Source organism: Staurois parvus, unplaced genomic scaffold (assembly GCF_062004578.1).
Source record: "Staurois parvus isolate SC_StPar_1 unplaced genomic scaffold, SC_StPar_1.0 ptg000240l, whole genome shotgun sequence".
Classification (NCBI taxonomy): domain Eukaryota; kingdom Metazoa; phylum Chordata; class Amphibia; order Anura; family Ranidae; genus Staurois; species Staurois parvus.
Window position 1 is genome coordinate 137,989 of NW_028318036.1, and position 13,978 is coordinate 151,966.

The 13,978-nt window shown below is 43.1% G+C and overlaps 1 protein-coding gene across 3 annotated transcripts in view; it reads left to right on the plus strand.

Annotated features, from left to right (window-relative positions):
• Positions 1-13,978, plus strand: part of TRMT1L (tRNA methyltransferase 1L) — a 212,090-nt gene that overhangs the window by 137,626 nt on the left and 60,486 nt on the right. For all 3 annotated transcript variants that reach the window (XM_089680317.1, XM_089680315.1, XM_089680316.1), the window contains one exon: positions 5,625-5,751. In XM_089680317.1, coding sequence (XP_089536443.1) covers positions 5,625-5,751 — 127 coding nt within the window. The remainder of the gene's footprint in view (positions 1-5,624; positions 5,752-13,978) is intronic.

The following is a 13,978-nucleotide window of genomic DNA, read 5'->3' on the forward strand; positions in this document are numbered from 1 at the left end:
CTTACTTCTCCGGTGGGATCTGGCTCACAGATAGGGCCTCCCGGGCATCTCCAGCGGTATTTACGGGGCACATTGAGGGGAAGGTGACTGCCTTGCGGAGAGAGAGCTTACATTGCTCTCTCCCCTGCCGCCATGAACAGGCTCCGCTCCCCAGGTGGTTCTGATGTTAAAAAGTGAGAATTCTTCAACTTCACTTTCTTAGGCCTGACAGCTCATTTTGTATTTCCCCAGCAGGGAGTGCCTCTGAAGTCAAGGACCAATACCCCGTTTAGGGTGGGAAGATCTGGGCGTAGTCCTAAACTAGAGCCAAAATCTCTTATAGTTAATATTTTGGCTCATAACTTTCCATATGCTCAAGTGACATTCAACCCACGGGTAGATTATTGTGCAGACACGTCTGAGGATTGATTAGATATGAAATATGAAATTCTACACTGAATGGTTCACGAGATCTACTTTTCTGCTTTTCATAAAGTATTCCAGCCAAGGAGAGTGACCTATCAAACTGTTCGTCTCCTCTTGGCCAATCTGACGATATGCCTGGTTTTTATGTAAGTCTCTCATGTTCCAAGATATGAGACATAGGGGAAAAATGGATTTTAAAAGTGTTTATCTGGTTCTTGCTTCATTGGAATGCCTTGAACTCCTGGGAAGGCTTGAGTTATCTTTTACAAGGTGTGATATTGCACAGCTCTCTCAGACAACCAGGCACCTCGAGGCTTCCTGCTGGGCTCTGGCCTGCCTGCGACACGTCCAACACACATGTGTCCCTGTGGATTAATAGAGAGGGAAGGGGGAGAATGAGGGACAACTTGGAGATTTCTTAACAAAATGGAGGACTGCGTCAGTCTCTGGCTGTACGATTGCGACAGACATGTTCGACAGTCACCTATGGGGCCTGTCGATCAGGATCCAGTTGGATGACACCATCATGGTGGCATATGTCAATCTTCAGGGAGGCAAGAGAGGCACAGCAGCAGCACTGAAGGCATCTCACACCCTGAGATCGGTGGAAAGATTTTTCTGGCTTTGGCTGTCGTACGTATTACGGGGGTTGCAAACTGGCAAGCAGATTATCTCGGCCATCAGACGCTGGATCACAGCGAGTAATCTCTGTACCTTGAGGTGTTGCATCAGTTCTGACTTTGCTGGGGGATGCCAGACGTGGATCTTCTGTTGTCCTGTTTCAACCAGTAAGTACCAAAGCAAGTGGCAAGACCATTGGATCGTCTGGCCACTGCGACCAAGGGATCAGTACAATTTTTTTTCTGTCTTTCCGCTCCTCTGCTTGATTCCTCGTCTACTATGCAGGTTAGAGGCCGATAGGATCACAGTCATCCTGGTGGCTCCAGACTGGCCTCGCCATCTATGGTACGCCGAGATGGTGGCGGCCAGATGCTCCCAGGCCTCTTTGGGAGGACTTTCTATCTCAGGATCCGGTGTTCCACCCTGCTTTCCCTTCGCTGGCCTGGATATTGACAGCCAGGTGTCCGAAGCACGGGTGGGTGTTAAGGCTTGTAAGTCTATCTCCGCGATGATTTGTCATCGCTCCTGGAGGGCTTATATAGATTGGTGCGAAGCCTTTGGGTTCTATCCTAGCTCCTTCTCCGTGCTTGGGTGCTGGGTTTCCTTCCACGTGGCGTTGACCAGCAGCTTGTGTTGAGTACATCCAGGGTTACATTTCTGCTCTGGCTATGTGCTTTCAGTGCCCTTTAGCCATGCTGTCTTTAGTTTGCACATTTATCCAGGGGGACGTAATGTAGCGCCCTAAGCGCTGCACATTGCCACCATGGGACTTTAATTGGTGTTGTCGGCTCAACGGGTAAACTCTCGCACAAGGTTGCCTTACTAGTCGCTAACAGTTCTGCTCAGCAGGTGTCTGGACTGACAGCTTTGTCCTCTAAGCAGCCTTATTTGCTTCTGCACTAGGTTGCAGTGGTGTTTTTGGCCAGCCCCTTCTTTTCTCTGAAGGTGTTTTCACTCGAATGTGGACAATACCCTTTCCTCCATTGGTCCTTGACAGTCACACCCGGAGGAGTGGCTATACACTCATGGCTTGGTTCGCGTGATCATGTGCACTTTTATGATGGCAGCCTTCCGGAGATCTGATTCTCTATGTAGGCACAGAGGCTTCCTCTGCCACTTTTTTCTATTGGATTGGCTGACGCGTGTGTAGGCTTACGCAATTTGTGGCAAGATCCTCCCTTCCTCGTGATGGCATACTCTACCAGGCTGGTTAGCGCCGCCTGGGCATTCTGACATCCATTGTCTATCTCAAGTTTACATTGTGGCCATCTGGGCTTCTATGCTCTTGTTTCTGACATTGTTCTACAGTTGATCTGTTAGTTATCCTCTGTTGGTAGTTTTGGCTGCTTAATTTGCAGGCAGCTGTTTCTGACTCTTGGGCACCCCTTCAATGTGGTCCAGATTGTTGGCAGGTTGCTCATTGTGGCACTGCTTTGGGACATCCCTGTTTGTCTATAAAGAAGAAGATGCTGTGTCCGTCAATGTAAGAGAAAACGGGATTTTTTTTTACTTTTTTTTTTTTTACTGAAAAATCCCTCATTCATTCACAGACACAGCACTCACCCCTCTATGGAGCTTTCTCCTTTTGACACTGCTTATAACTGTCTGGAGGCCTATAGCAGAGAGGGGGTTTTACGCCCAGAGAGGACTGCTCATAGGAGGTTCCGAGTTTTTCTTCTGCTTAGTGTCCTACTCCTGTAGGTGGGGCTATAAATCCCTTTTTGGTTATAGATAAAGAAGAAGAAGCTGTGTCCATCAATGAACTCCGAGAAAGGGATTTTATGGTGCGTAACAAAAAATCCTGCTTTTATGTAAACAGATTTTTTTTTTCTTTTTAAAGTCTGGTAAATATAAAATGGCGTTCTAGTTACACTACATACTGTTCATGTTATCTGACTAGTATATACTCTAACCAGCCATCTAATGGAGCTCCTGACTGATTTTCATTTTTTCTTTTGTTGTAAAAATCTGTGTGTATGTAAACTTTGAGCAACTGAGTTCAGTAAACAAGTGAATGAATCAGACATTTGCTTCATCCTCATCCAAAATCTTTGTCCTATGGCTTAGTCAGACAGGCCCAGCGAAAAATAAGAATAACTAATGTGGAATGCTCCCTTCTGAATACTGTATTTAATGTTTATTTGGAATATAAAGAATGTATATGTGTGAATATACAGTTGTGCTCAAAAGTTTGCATGCCCTGGCAAAAATTGTGAAAATTTTGGCATTGACCATGAAAATATGACTTATCGTGTCAAACAGGTGTCTTATATTTGAGGATAGTGATCATATGAAGCCATTTATTATCATATAGTTGTTTGACTCCTTTTTAAAGGCTAAGTTCACCCTTTTTTTTTTCCAAGTTCCAGCTCTCCTATGTACCAATATACCATTAATGTACCTCTGTTGCAGAAAAATAAGCCTCCTTTGATTTTTAGAACAAGGCATTACCTTAACCCCTGCTGTATTCATAGAAAACTTCATGATTTACTGGTATGTAGATTTGGGATGTTGAAACCAGTAAGACACGGGAAGCAGTTCACCACCTGACTTCATTAGCACACACACCCTGCACCCATCAACTATGTTTGAACGGCATTCCTCCAGGCACACATTTACCTGGCTTGCCAATGTAGACTGCCACAGCTGCCATCCTTTGCATGGCATCCCCAGTGTCCCTCCAGATGGGCCTGAGCCAGTCACTACTGTTCAATCACTTAATAAGCAGTGAAAATTTGGGAATCTCTTGATTATCAAGCCATGCTCAGGTAGATAGATTGCAGCCACAAGTGTCAGAAGAATTCTTCAGGATACAAAGAAAAACCCACAGGTAACCTCAGGAGAAATCCAGGCTGCTCTGAAAAAGATGGTGTGATTGTTTCAAGGAGCACAAAACGACGATACTTGAACAAAAATTAGCTGCATGGTCGAGTTGCCAGAGAGAAGCCTTTACTGCGACATTATCACAAATGAGCCCGGTTACAATATGCCAGGCAACACCTTGACATGCCTTGCAGCTTCTGGCACACTGTAACCTAGAGTGACTAGACCAAAATAGAGCTTTATAGTCACAACCATAAGCGTTCTGTTTGGAGAGGGGTCAGCAGCGTCAAGAATACCATCCCAACTGTAAAGCATGGTGGTGACTCACTGATGTTTTGGGGGTGCGTGAGCTCTAAAGGCACAGGGAATCTTGTGAAAAGTGCTGGCAAAATGAATGCAGCATGTTATCAGTAAATACTGGCAGATAATTTGCATTCTGGACAAAAGCTGCCCCTAGGAGGCTCTTGGACTTTCCAGCACGGCAATGACCCTAAGCACACTTCCAAGTTGACCCTCTAGTGGATACAGCAGAATAAGGTGAAGGTTCTGGAGTGGCCATCACAATCTACTGACCTTAATATCATCAAGCCACTGTGGGGAAATCTCAAATTATACTAGGGTCCCTTTAAAATAAAACACGGTGGATAACAATTCAGAAAGGCTCACAATTTGTTTAAACCCTCAAAATGCTGACCCTCCACAACTGCATGGCTTGTGTACAGCCCTGAGCGACTTCATGCACCAATTTTAGGTGGGTGTTTGGGGTCGGTAAAACCGCAGCTTAACCGCCTGCTTTTTACCACCCTGGTCCACACTGTGTGAACAAGTCCTTTCTGTTGCATAAAATGTTATCCAGATTTTGTGGATGCACTGTAATTGATCCTATGTGAGCCCACACACTTTGATATCTGTACAGGTTTGTCTACAATAAGATAGTATTGTATGTTCATTTATGGGTCTTCACCACAGCTGTTAAGCTCTGAACTTGGAAGTCCAAACTTACATTCAAATACAAGTACCGATTCTGAAAGAAGCATTATTTTTATACTTTTTTTTTTTTTTTCGTGTGTGTGGTGAAAAAGTAAGATGATCTGTAACCAGTTGCGGCAAATCTTAACTTCAGCAAATCTCAAACAATCAAATGTTAGATTGTATGAGTAAGTAATGAGCTTTTCTGATTCATCGGAGTGCTTTATGTCATAAAGAAAGCATACATTTTCATTTTAATTTCCAAACACATTTAGTTTTTTATGCTCCCGCAGCTGTTAAAATACCTGAACGGTGACAGCATCCTATTAACTTTTGGGCCAAGAATTTTCAATGTCTCGTTTGACAGTTCAAGGTTTGTCGTGCCAGGTAGTGCCAACAGGGCCACCCATGGCTCAAAATTCAAGCCATATATGGCCAACATTAGATTAGTTGCACCCGTTAGAAGTATTCTCCCATGTTATGTTTGAACGTTCACAAAATAATGTTTAATCAATATGGTAGTAGGTACACTATCTACACGGTGTTAGTATGTTTTCACAGTGTGTGTGTGACTTTTCTACAGTTACTTAAGTAACTTAAGTCGTTTCTTCCTGAAATCTAAAAAACAGTGCTGAGCTGATTACTTTTCCCTCAAAAAGCCATCTCACTGTAGGCTGATATCCATATGTGACTGTGAGGGTATGGGCTGCCATTGTGTGTCCGATTGTATATCAAACATTCATCTGGAGTTGTTGTACAAAGTTGTTTTTGTGCTCTTTTCTGAAGTGTTTTTGTTGTGCTTTTAGGTAAAAGAAAACGGCAAGACACGAATACAAATATTCCTAAACGTCTAAAGAATGATACTCGAGCAGAACATCCTCCATTTTATTACAGCATTCACAGACACACAATTGGAGGATTAAACATACCAAAGTAAGTTTAAAAGTGAACTCCATGCAGATATAGAACGCACAAAGTAATGCAGCTCTCTAATCATCCATTCATCATTAACCTCTTCCGCGCTGCCCTGTAGCAGAGATACTGCTATAGGGTGGCACGTATGTATATACGTGATTTTGCAGTTCTGGGTAGGGGGCGTGCGCATGCCCTACCTGCGCCACTATTCTCGACCTCTGCTGTCAATCACTGGGTCCCAACCAGTGATTTCCCACTGGCACCCGGCGATCTCCGAGTATTTCCGACGTGGGAGAGACATGTATATAAACAATACAGATCTCTCCCCTGTCAGCTCCTGCACACTGCTATGTATGGCTCCGCATAACATGTTAACCCCTTCCTGCCCAGTGTCTTTAGTACAGTGTCAGTGCTTTTTGTTAGCAATGATCACTGTATTGGTGTCATTTGGGATGTCACTGACACCAAGTCAGATCCCCCCCCCCCCCAGTGTCAGCCCACCACAGTCCCGCAATAAGTCACTGATCGCCGCCATTATTAGTAAAAGAAAAAAAAAAATTCCAGCATATATACCGCCATTTGTAAATGCTATAATATTCACATAACTATTAATTTACATGTATTGGGATTTTTGTTTTAGCAAAAGACGTAGCAGAATGCATTTTGGCCTAAATTTATGACAAAATTTGATTTTTTTTTTTTAATTCAGTGTTTTTTTATTAATCTTTAAACAGTATAAAACAGAGGCAACAAAACACGCCCACGCAGGGGCAAACAATTGCACATATAAAAAATAGAAAAAACAGTGCTCTAACACCAACAGGGCAAAAGGTATGCCCATGCAGGGGCTATCAATGGCACATAAATTACAAGAACATTGATGCAACTCTGACTAACAAACTAAAAGCAGTTATCCACAGTCACACCAAAAACAAACAGAAAAAGAAAGGAGTACAAAGAGGGGAAAAAAAAAAATAATATAGCAAATCCAAAGAGCAGGGGTCCAAGAACGTCAATACCGAACACCATCACATCCCCAGACTAGCCGGGGGGAGCATGGGAAAGGCATATTGCAACCACGGCTCCCATATTTTCAAAAATTTACGTTGGGAGTTGTTGCAGATACTTGACATCTGTTCATTGAGTGGTTATACGATCCCGCACCCCCTGAAGAGGGACAAACTGGCTCTTCCAGGCCCGAGCAATTGTTTTAGTAGCCGATAAAAACAAATAGGAAGCCAACTTCTGATGGTGAGCCAAGAGGCCCTGTCAGGAATAGACTGGCCAGCAATGGTGGGACTCACCTGCCTTTTGATCTGCAGTACCAGGGCTGGCCAGCGGGTGCTCCCAGCAATCAGAGACTCAACCTTTCAGCCAGCTAACACCTGGAACTGATGATACTGGTGTATTTAAGGGATGGCCAGACTTGCAGACTCTGCCTTGGTGTTGTGTTTGTCCTGGGCCCTGTATCTGTCCTGCATCCTGTTTCTGTTCCTTTGCTGACCCTGCCTGATCTGAACCGCTGCTGACTTCTCCTGCTCTGATCCCGGCTCGCTCCTGACCATCTCTCTGCCTGACCCTCTGTACCACGCTGCTTGCTACCTGTTCTGATCCCTGGCTTGTGACCCTGACCATCCCTCTGCCTGACCCTCTGTACTACGCTGCTAGCTACCTGCTGAACCTGGCCTGTGACCCCGACCCATCTCCGCTTGCTCCCCCTGTACCTACCTGCCCTATTGATATTGACCCGGCCTGCCTGACGACGCTTGCTTGTATGTACTGTTATCTGTGGGTGGTTGGTTTGGTTTGTTTGCACTGTATTATGTTTTAGTATTGCACTGCGTTTATGTTTGTATGGTTAGTGTTAATAAATTATATTGTTTATCACATATCTGAAGTCTGCGTTTCCCTGCGTCAGTCACACACCTCTGGTCACACCTGGGAGCCCTGACAGGCCCGCTATGGGGCAGTGAAGCAAAGCATACCGAGCATTCCGGCATATGGAGAGATGGAACAAGGTGAAAAGGAGGCCAAACACTCGAGACCAAAAACAAAACAGTCTCGGGCATGACCACCAGGTATGCAATACATCTCCACGATGGCCACAACCCCAAAAGCATCGATCACTACAGGCAGAGTTTGCCTGGGCCAGACGAGCCGGAACCCAATACCAACAAAACAATACTTTTATAGGCCACCTACAGCGTGATCATATTAAATGAGCATTTAGCTATAAGTGACCAGGCCCTATTCCAGTTCTCCGGATCCATAGCCACTCCCAGGTCGCACTTCCACTGAACAACATATGAAAGAAGTATGCGATGAGCGTTTGTTCAAAGCTGCATAAAAAAGGGAGATAAGGCCCAGGGCGCTGTTGGCAAAGCTGTTCAAAGGCAGATTTCCGGTACAGGAAAGCAGAAGTGCCCCGCAGCTAAAGCAGCCAGTGCCGCAATTGAAGGTATCGAAAAAATTCTGCAGGGGGGACATCCCGGGACTCCCGAAGAGAATTCCAGGTGGGGAAGGACCGAAAAATGAAAAAGTGTTGCACCTGCGAAAAACCATTGGCCACCCACCAAGAAAATGCCCTCGGTTGATCTATACCCGGAAGAAAAAGAGGGTTGTTAATAATTGGGAGCAAAGGCAGAAAAGGTGACATCAGGCCACTGGAATAACGTACCGAGTCCTAGACTTGCAAGCAATGGAACAACATCGGACTCGGTGTCATAGGGTGCAGGGCATGGGGAAGCCATAGAAGCGTTGATGTTGCGATAGGGGCACAATTAGGTAGTTCCAGCAGGACCCAGAGAGGAACATCAGAGGAAGCGTGCAACATAGACAGCAGGGCAATCTGGCTCGCCTGATAATACTTAGTTACGTTAGGCACCCCAAGACCACCCTGGAGTCTATGAACATAAAGCGTATTTCTGGAGACTCTGGGGCGCTTATCGACCCAGATAAAACGCATAATCTTCGCCTGAATCAACCGAAGAAAATGAGGGGGAACCCGCACTGGGAGGGTGCGAAAATAATATAACAGTTTAGGCAAGATGGTCATTTTCACTGAATTAACCCGTCCTATTCAAGACAGGTGCGAAAATTGCCAAGAATGCATAAGAGAGGATATAGAGTGAAGCAATAGATAATAATTTGCAGCAAATGGAGTCAAAAGTGTGGGTCAAGCGAATGCCTAGGTATTCAAGAGAAGAAGAAACCCATTTGTAAGGGAAGTGGGACTGTAGGCGCGAAACCAAATCTGAGGCCAAAGTAATATTGAGAGCGCCAGTCTTATCCAAGTTAATACGGAGACCCAAAATCAAGGACCGGATGCAAATTAGGAAGCGTCATCAGGGGATTAGTGAGAGTCAAGAGGGCATCGTCCGCAAAAAGGTTCAACTTGAACTCCTGTCCCGCGTATGGAACCCCCGATACATTGCAATTGGTCCGGAGCGCTAAAGCCAGCGGCTCAAGCGCCAGGACAAAGAGCGCCAGGGACAGAGGGGCAGCCCGGTCTCGTCCCTCACCCAATAGGAAAGGGATCCGAGAAATACCCAGCGTATTTAACGGAAGGGGAAGAATACAAGGCTTGAATCCAAGAAAGAATAGAATCCCCAAAACCCCAACGAGTGGGCACAAACCACAGATATTCCCAGGATAGAGAATCAAAGGCTTTATATATGTCTAAGGACAGTAAGAATCCCGGTATTTGCCGCTGTTGCAGAAAATGTATAAGATGGACCACTTTACAAAGGTTTTCACCCACCTGCCTCCCAGGGACAAAACCTATTTGGTCCCTGTTGTCCCTACACAAATATTTATTGATACAAAGACTAAGGATCTTGACCAATATCTTAAGGTTTTCATTAAGAAGAGAAATGGGCCGGAAGGCTTGCGGTTCCTGCACATCATCGGTCGTCTTAGGAATCATGGAGATATGCGCTCTAAGCGCGTCCGGAGCGGGCAAGGAGCCCTGTCATAACTCATTAAAATAATCAGCCAAAAAGGGCGCCAACAGGGCTGAACATTTCTTATAATAGAGACCAGAGAAGCCGTCGGGACCTGGGGCCGCGGTGGACCGTAAAGATTTGATAGCTTGGAGCACTTCCAATACGGTGACTCCGGCGTTGAGGGCCATCTGTGCTGTCTCGGATAATCCAGGAAGTCGGAGATCTTGAAAGAATGCCTCTGCCTGAGCCACAGGGAAGGGATCTGGTTTAGCGTAAAGGCGCGAAAGGAAGTCTGCGAAATGGGATACAATCTGCTGGGGATTAGAAGTACAGCTACCTGCGGGAAGTCGCAGTCGAATCGGTTTATGGGGTTTCCCCACAGAATTGAGTTTCCTGGCCAGCATCGGGCCCGGCTTATTAGCACAGGAATAAAATTTGTGTTTGGTCCAACGCAGGGCCCGTTCCGCCTCCGAAGAGGCAAGTAGGTCCAACTCTGCCTCCAGGGCGTCCCGAGCGTGTTTATGGGCCGCGGATGGAGATGACTTCCAATGTGCATCCACAGAGGCCAGGAGAGAATGAAGCTCCAAAAAGTCTGTGTTCCCGCTTCTGGACCGGTGCCAGCTGTATAACATGACCCCACACCCTGGCCTTATGCGCCTCCCATAGGGGCACTGCCGAAGAGACCGATCCCGAGTTTTCCGTGAAGTATGTTCGTAAGAAAAATTCTATTTGTTGGCAGGTAATCTGAGTGGTCAATAAAGAGTCATTAATGCGCCAATGAAAAGGGAGCCGTTCCGACCCAGAGATGGCAAGGAGGGAATAGCTATCCGCCTGACCAAGGGAAGCTGCTGAACATGCATGAATATATGGTCAATTCTACAAAAACTGTCATGAGGATTGGAATAGAATGTAAATATGGTGGGATTGTTTAAAAATACAAATATATTGGAAAAAAGTCATAAATCAAATTAGGATCATTACTGGAACAGAGATCGGACTGGACCCTGAAACCTGTCTTTTTCATAACCCAATAATATCTGAGAATAAATATAGAGAATTGGGTATAGGGAGTTACCTAAATGCAGCAAAAAGTTTGATCCCCAGGTTTTGGCGCAAAGTTGAGGCACCGAGAGTAGAGGACTGGATAAATAGAGTTGACCAGATTGCGAGATTGGAAAAAACTTTATTATATACAGGAAGATAGGATGGGAGCATATTATAAGAAATGGGAGAAATGGGAGGAATTTAAGGTAAAGGTAAAAGAAGGTACTGAATAAGTAAGAGCAAAAAAAGGGGAAAGAAAGAACGTGAAGAGAGAAAGGGGAAAGAAAAAGGAGAAAATATAGTAATTTGTCATTCTTTCTATCTTCCAATTCTTTGTATCCAGAGGATGTGAGATACAAGTCGATCAGATAGATGTCATGGGTTTAAAGAAGCCGGAGGGGGTGGAGGGTGGGTTGAAAGAAAGGGGATTAGTGGGAGAAAAGATACGAAATAAGGGTTTTTTGGTATGTTGTATTATCTATCGTGAAACTTTGTATTTTGTATTGGTTTGTTTGAAAATGGATAAATATTTAAATTAAAAAAAAAAAAAAAGGAATAGAATGTAAAGTCACACTCAGTTGGGTGAAGTTCCCTCCAGATGTCCGCCAGCCCCGCCATCCAAAATTTGATTTTTAAATTTTTTTACTGGACATGTTTAACCACTTGCCTTCCAGAGGATTTACCCCCCTTAATGTCCAAGTAGTTTTGCTACTTGGCGCTGCACTAATTCAACTGATAAATGCACGGTCCTGCAATGCTGTACCCAAATGAAATTTACGACCTTTTTTCACACAAACAGAGCTTTCTTTTGGTGGTATTTGATCACCTGTGCGCTTTTTATTTTTTGCGCTATAAACAAAAAAAGACTGAAAATTTTGAAGAAAAACGATATTTTTTACTTTTGGTTATAACAAATAATATAGTAAACACAAAGTTAGTTATAAATTTATGCCAAAATGTATTCTGCTACGTTTTTGGAAAAAAAAAATCCAAATAAGTGTATATTGATAGCTTTGAGTAAAAGTTATAGCGTCTACAAACTATGATATAGATACTGCAATTTACGCCATTTTATTTGCTATACAGCGCTGCACTAGTTTAATTGACAATTGCTCGGTCATTAAATTTGTCCTTTTTTCACACAAATAGAGCTTTCTTTTGGTGGTATTTGATCACCTTTGTGCTTTTTATTTTTGGCGCTATAAACAAACATTTTTGAAAAAACTATTTTTTCATTTTTGTCATAAAAAATATCCAAAATGACTCAAATTTCGTCATAATTTTAGGCCAAAATGAATTTTTCTACATGTTTTTGGTTAAAAAAAAATACCAATAAGTGTATATTGATTGCTTTGTGAGAAAGTTATAGTGTTTACAAACTATGGTATAGATACTGCAATTTACACAGCTGTTACTTTCTGACTGCCCATCACATTTCTTGAGGTGCTAAAATACCAGGATAGTAGAAACTTCCCCAAATGACCCCTATTTCAGAAAGTAGACACCCTAAGCTATCTGCTGAGAGGCATATTGAATCCATGGATGATTTATTTTTTTTCCACAAGTTTCTGGAAAATGACAAAAAACAATTTTTTTACCCAAAGTTGTCATTTAAATTATATATTTCTCACACAAGCCATGGGTATAGGTGGAATTACATGCCAAAATTCATTCTGCTACTTCTACCAAGTATGGGGATACCACATATGTGAGACTTTTTGGGAGCCTAGCCGCATACAGGAGCCTGAAATCCAATGACCACTTTGAAGGCCTGAAGGTGCGTAACTTCCTCACTACCTATCACAGTTTCGGAGGCCCTGAAATGACAGGATAGCACCAAATCCCCCCCACCCTCCCCAAATGAGCAATTTTTGGAAAGTAGACACCCCAAGGAATTTAAAAAAAGAGGCATGGTGAGTATTTTGCAGATCTCATTTTTACTCACAAGCTTTTGAAATATAAAAAAAAGAAAAAGAATTTTTGTTTTCTTAATTCATATTCCAAAAACTTGTGGCAACAAACGAGATCTGCAAAATACTCACCATGCTTCTTATCAAGTTCCTTGTGGTGTCTACTTTCCAAAAAGGCGTCATTTTGGGTAGGGGGGGGGTTGGTACTATCCTGGCATTTCAGGGCCTCCAAAACTGTGATAGGCAGTCCAGAAGTGTAATGAGGAAATAAAGCCCTTTAAAAGCCTGGATGTGCTTATTGGATTTTGGGGTCCTGTACTTGGCTAGACTGCCAAAAAGTCTCTCACATATGGTACCCCCATACTCGGGAGAAGTAGCAGAGTTTATTTTTTGCGGATTAATTCCACATATACCCATGGCATGTGTATATCATTTAAGTGACAATTTTGTGTATTAAAAAAAAAAATGTCATTTTCCAAAAACTTGTGGTAAAAAAATATTCTTCTATTGATTCAATATGCCTCTCGGCAAATAGTTTGGGATGTCTACTTTCCAAAAAAAGGTCATTTTGGGGGATGGGGGCATTTTATGCCCAGCATTAGCAGTTTATGCCACACATCACTCACTCTTCTAACCACCTGAAGATCAAGCTTTTTCTTACACTTTTCACATGAAACAAAATCAGTGTTTTTTGCTAGGAAATTAATTTAAACCCCCAAACATTATATATATTTTTTAAATCAAACACCCTAGTGAATAAAATGGTGGGTACTGCAATTTTTTATGTCACATAGTACTTGCACAGCGGGTTTTTTTTTTTTTAAACGCAAATTTAAAAAAAGAAAAAAAAACATTTTCTTTACTTTTAATGCACAAAAACACAATATGTTGGCCAATTATTTGGTAAAATATAAAAGATAGCGGTATGCCGAGTAAATAGATACCAAACATGACATGCTTTAAAACTGTGCATGCCCCGTGCAATGGTGACAAACTGCATATATTTTTAATATCCATAGGCAACGCTTTAAAAATCTTTACAAACTACCATTTTAGATTTACAGAGGAGGTCTAGTGCTAGAATTACTGCCCTTGATCTGACGTTCACAACGATACCTCACATGCATGGTGCAACCGTTGTTTACATACCGGCACAGGGTCAACGCAGGTGTGCGCATGCAAGGGGCAAGGGTGCTTTTTGTTTTTTTTGTTTTTTGTTTTTTTTTTACACTGTCCCTTTAATTTTTTTTTTTTTCACTTAATGCTATCACAGGGAATGCAAATATCCCCTATATCTTCAATGGGCATTGTCATATATTATTTTTTGACAAATCTGGGGTCTATCAG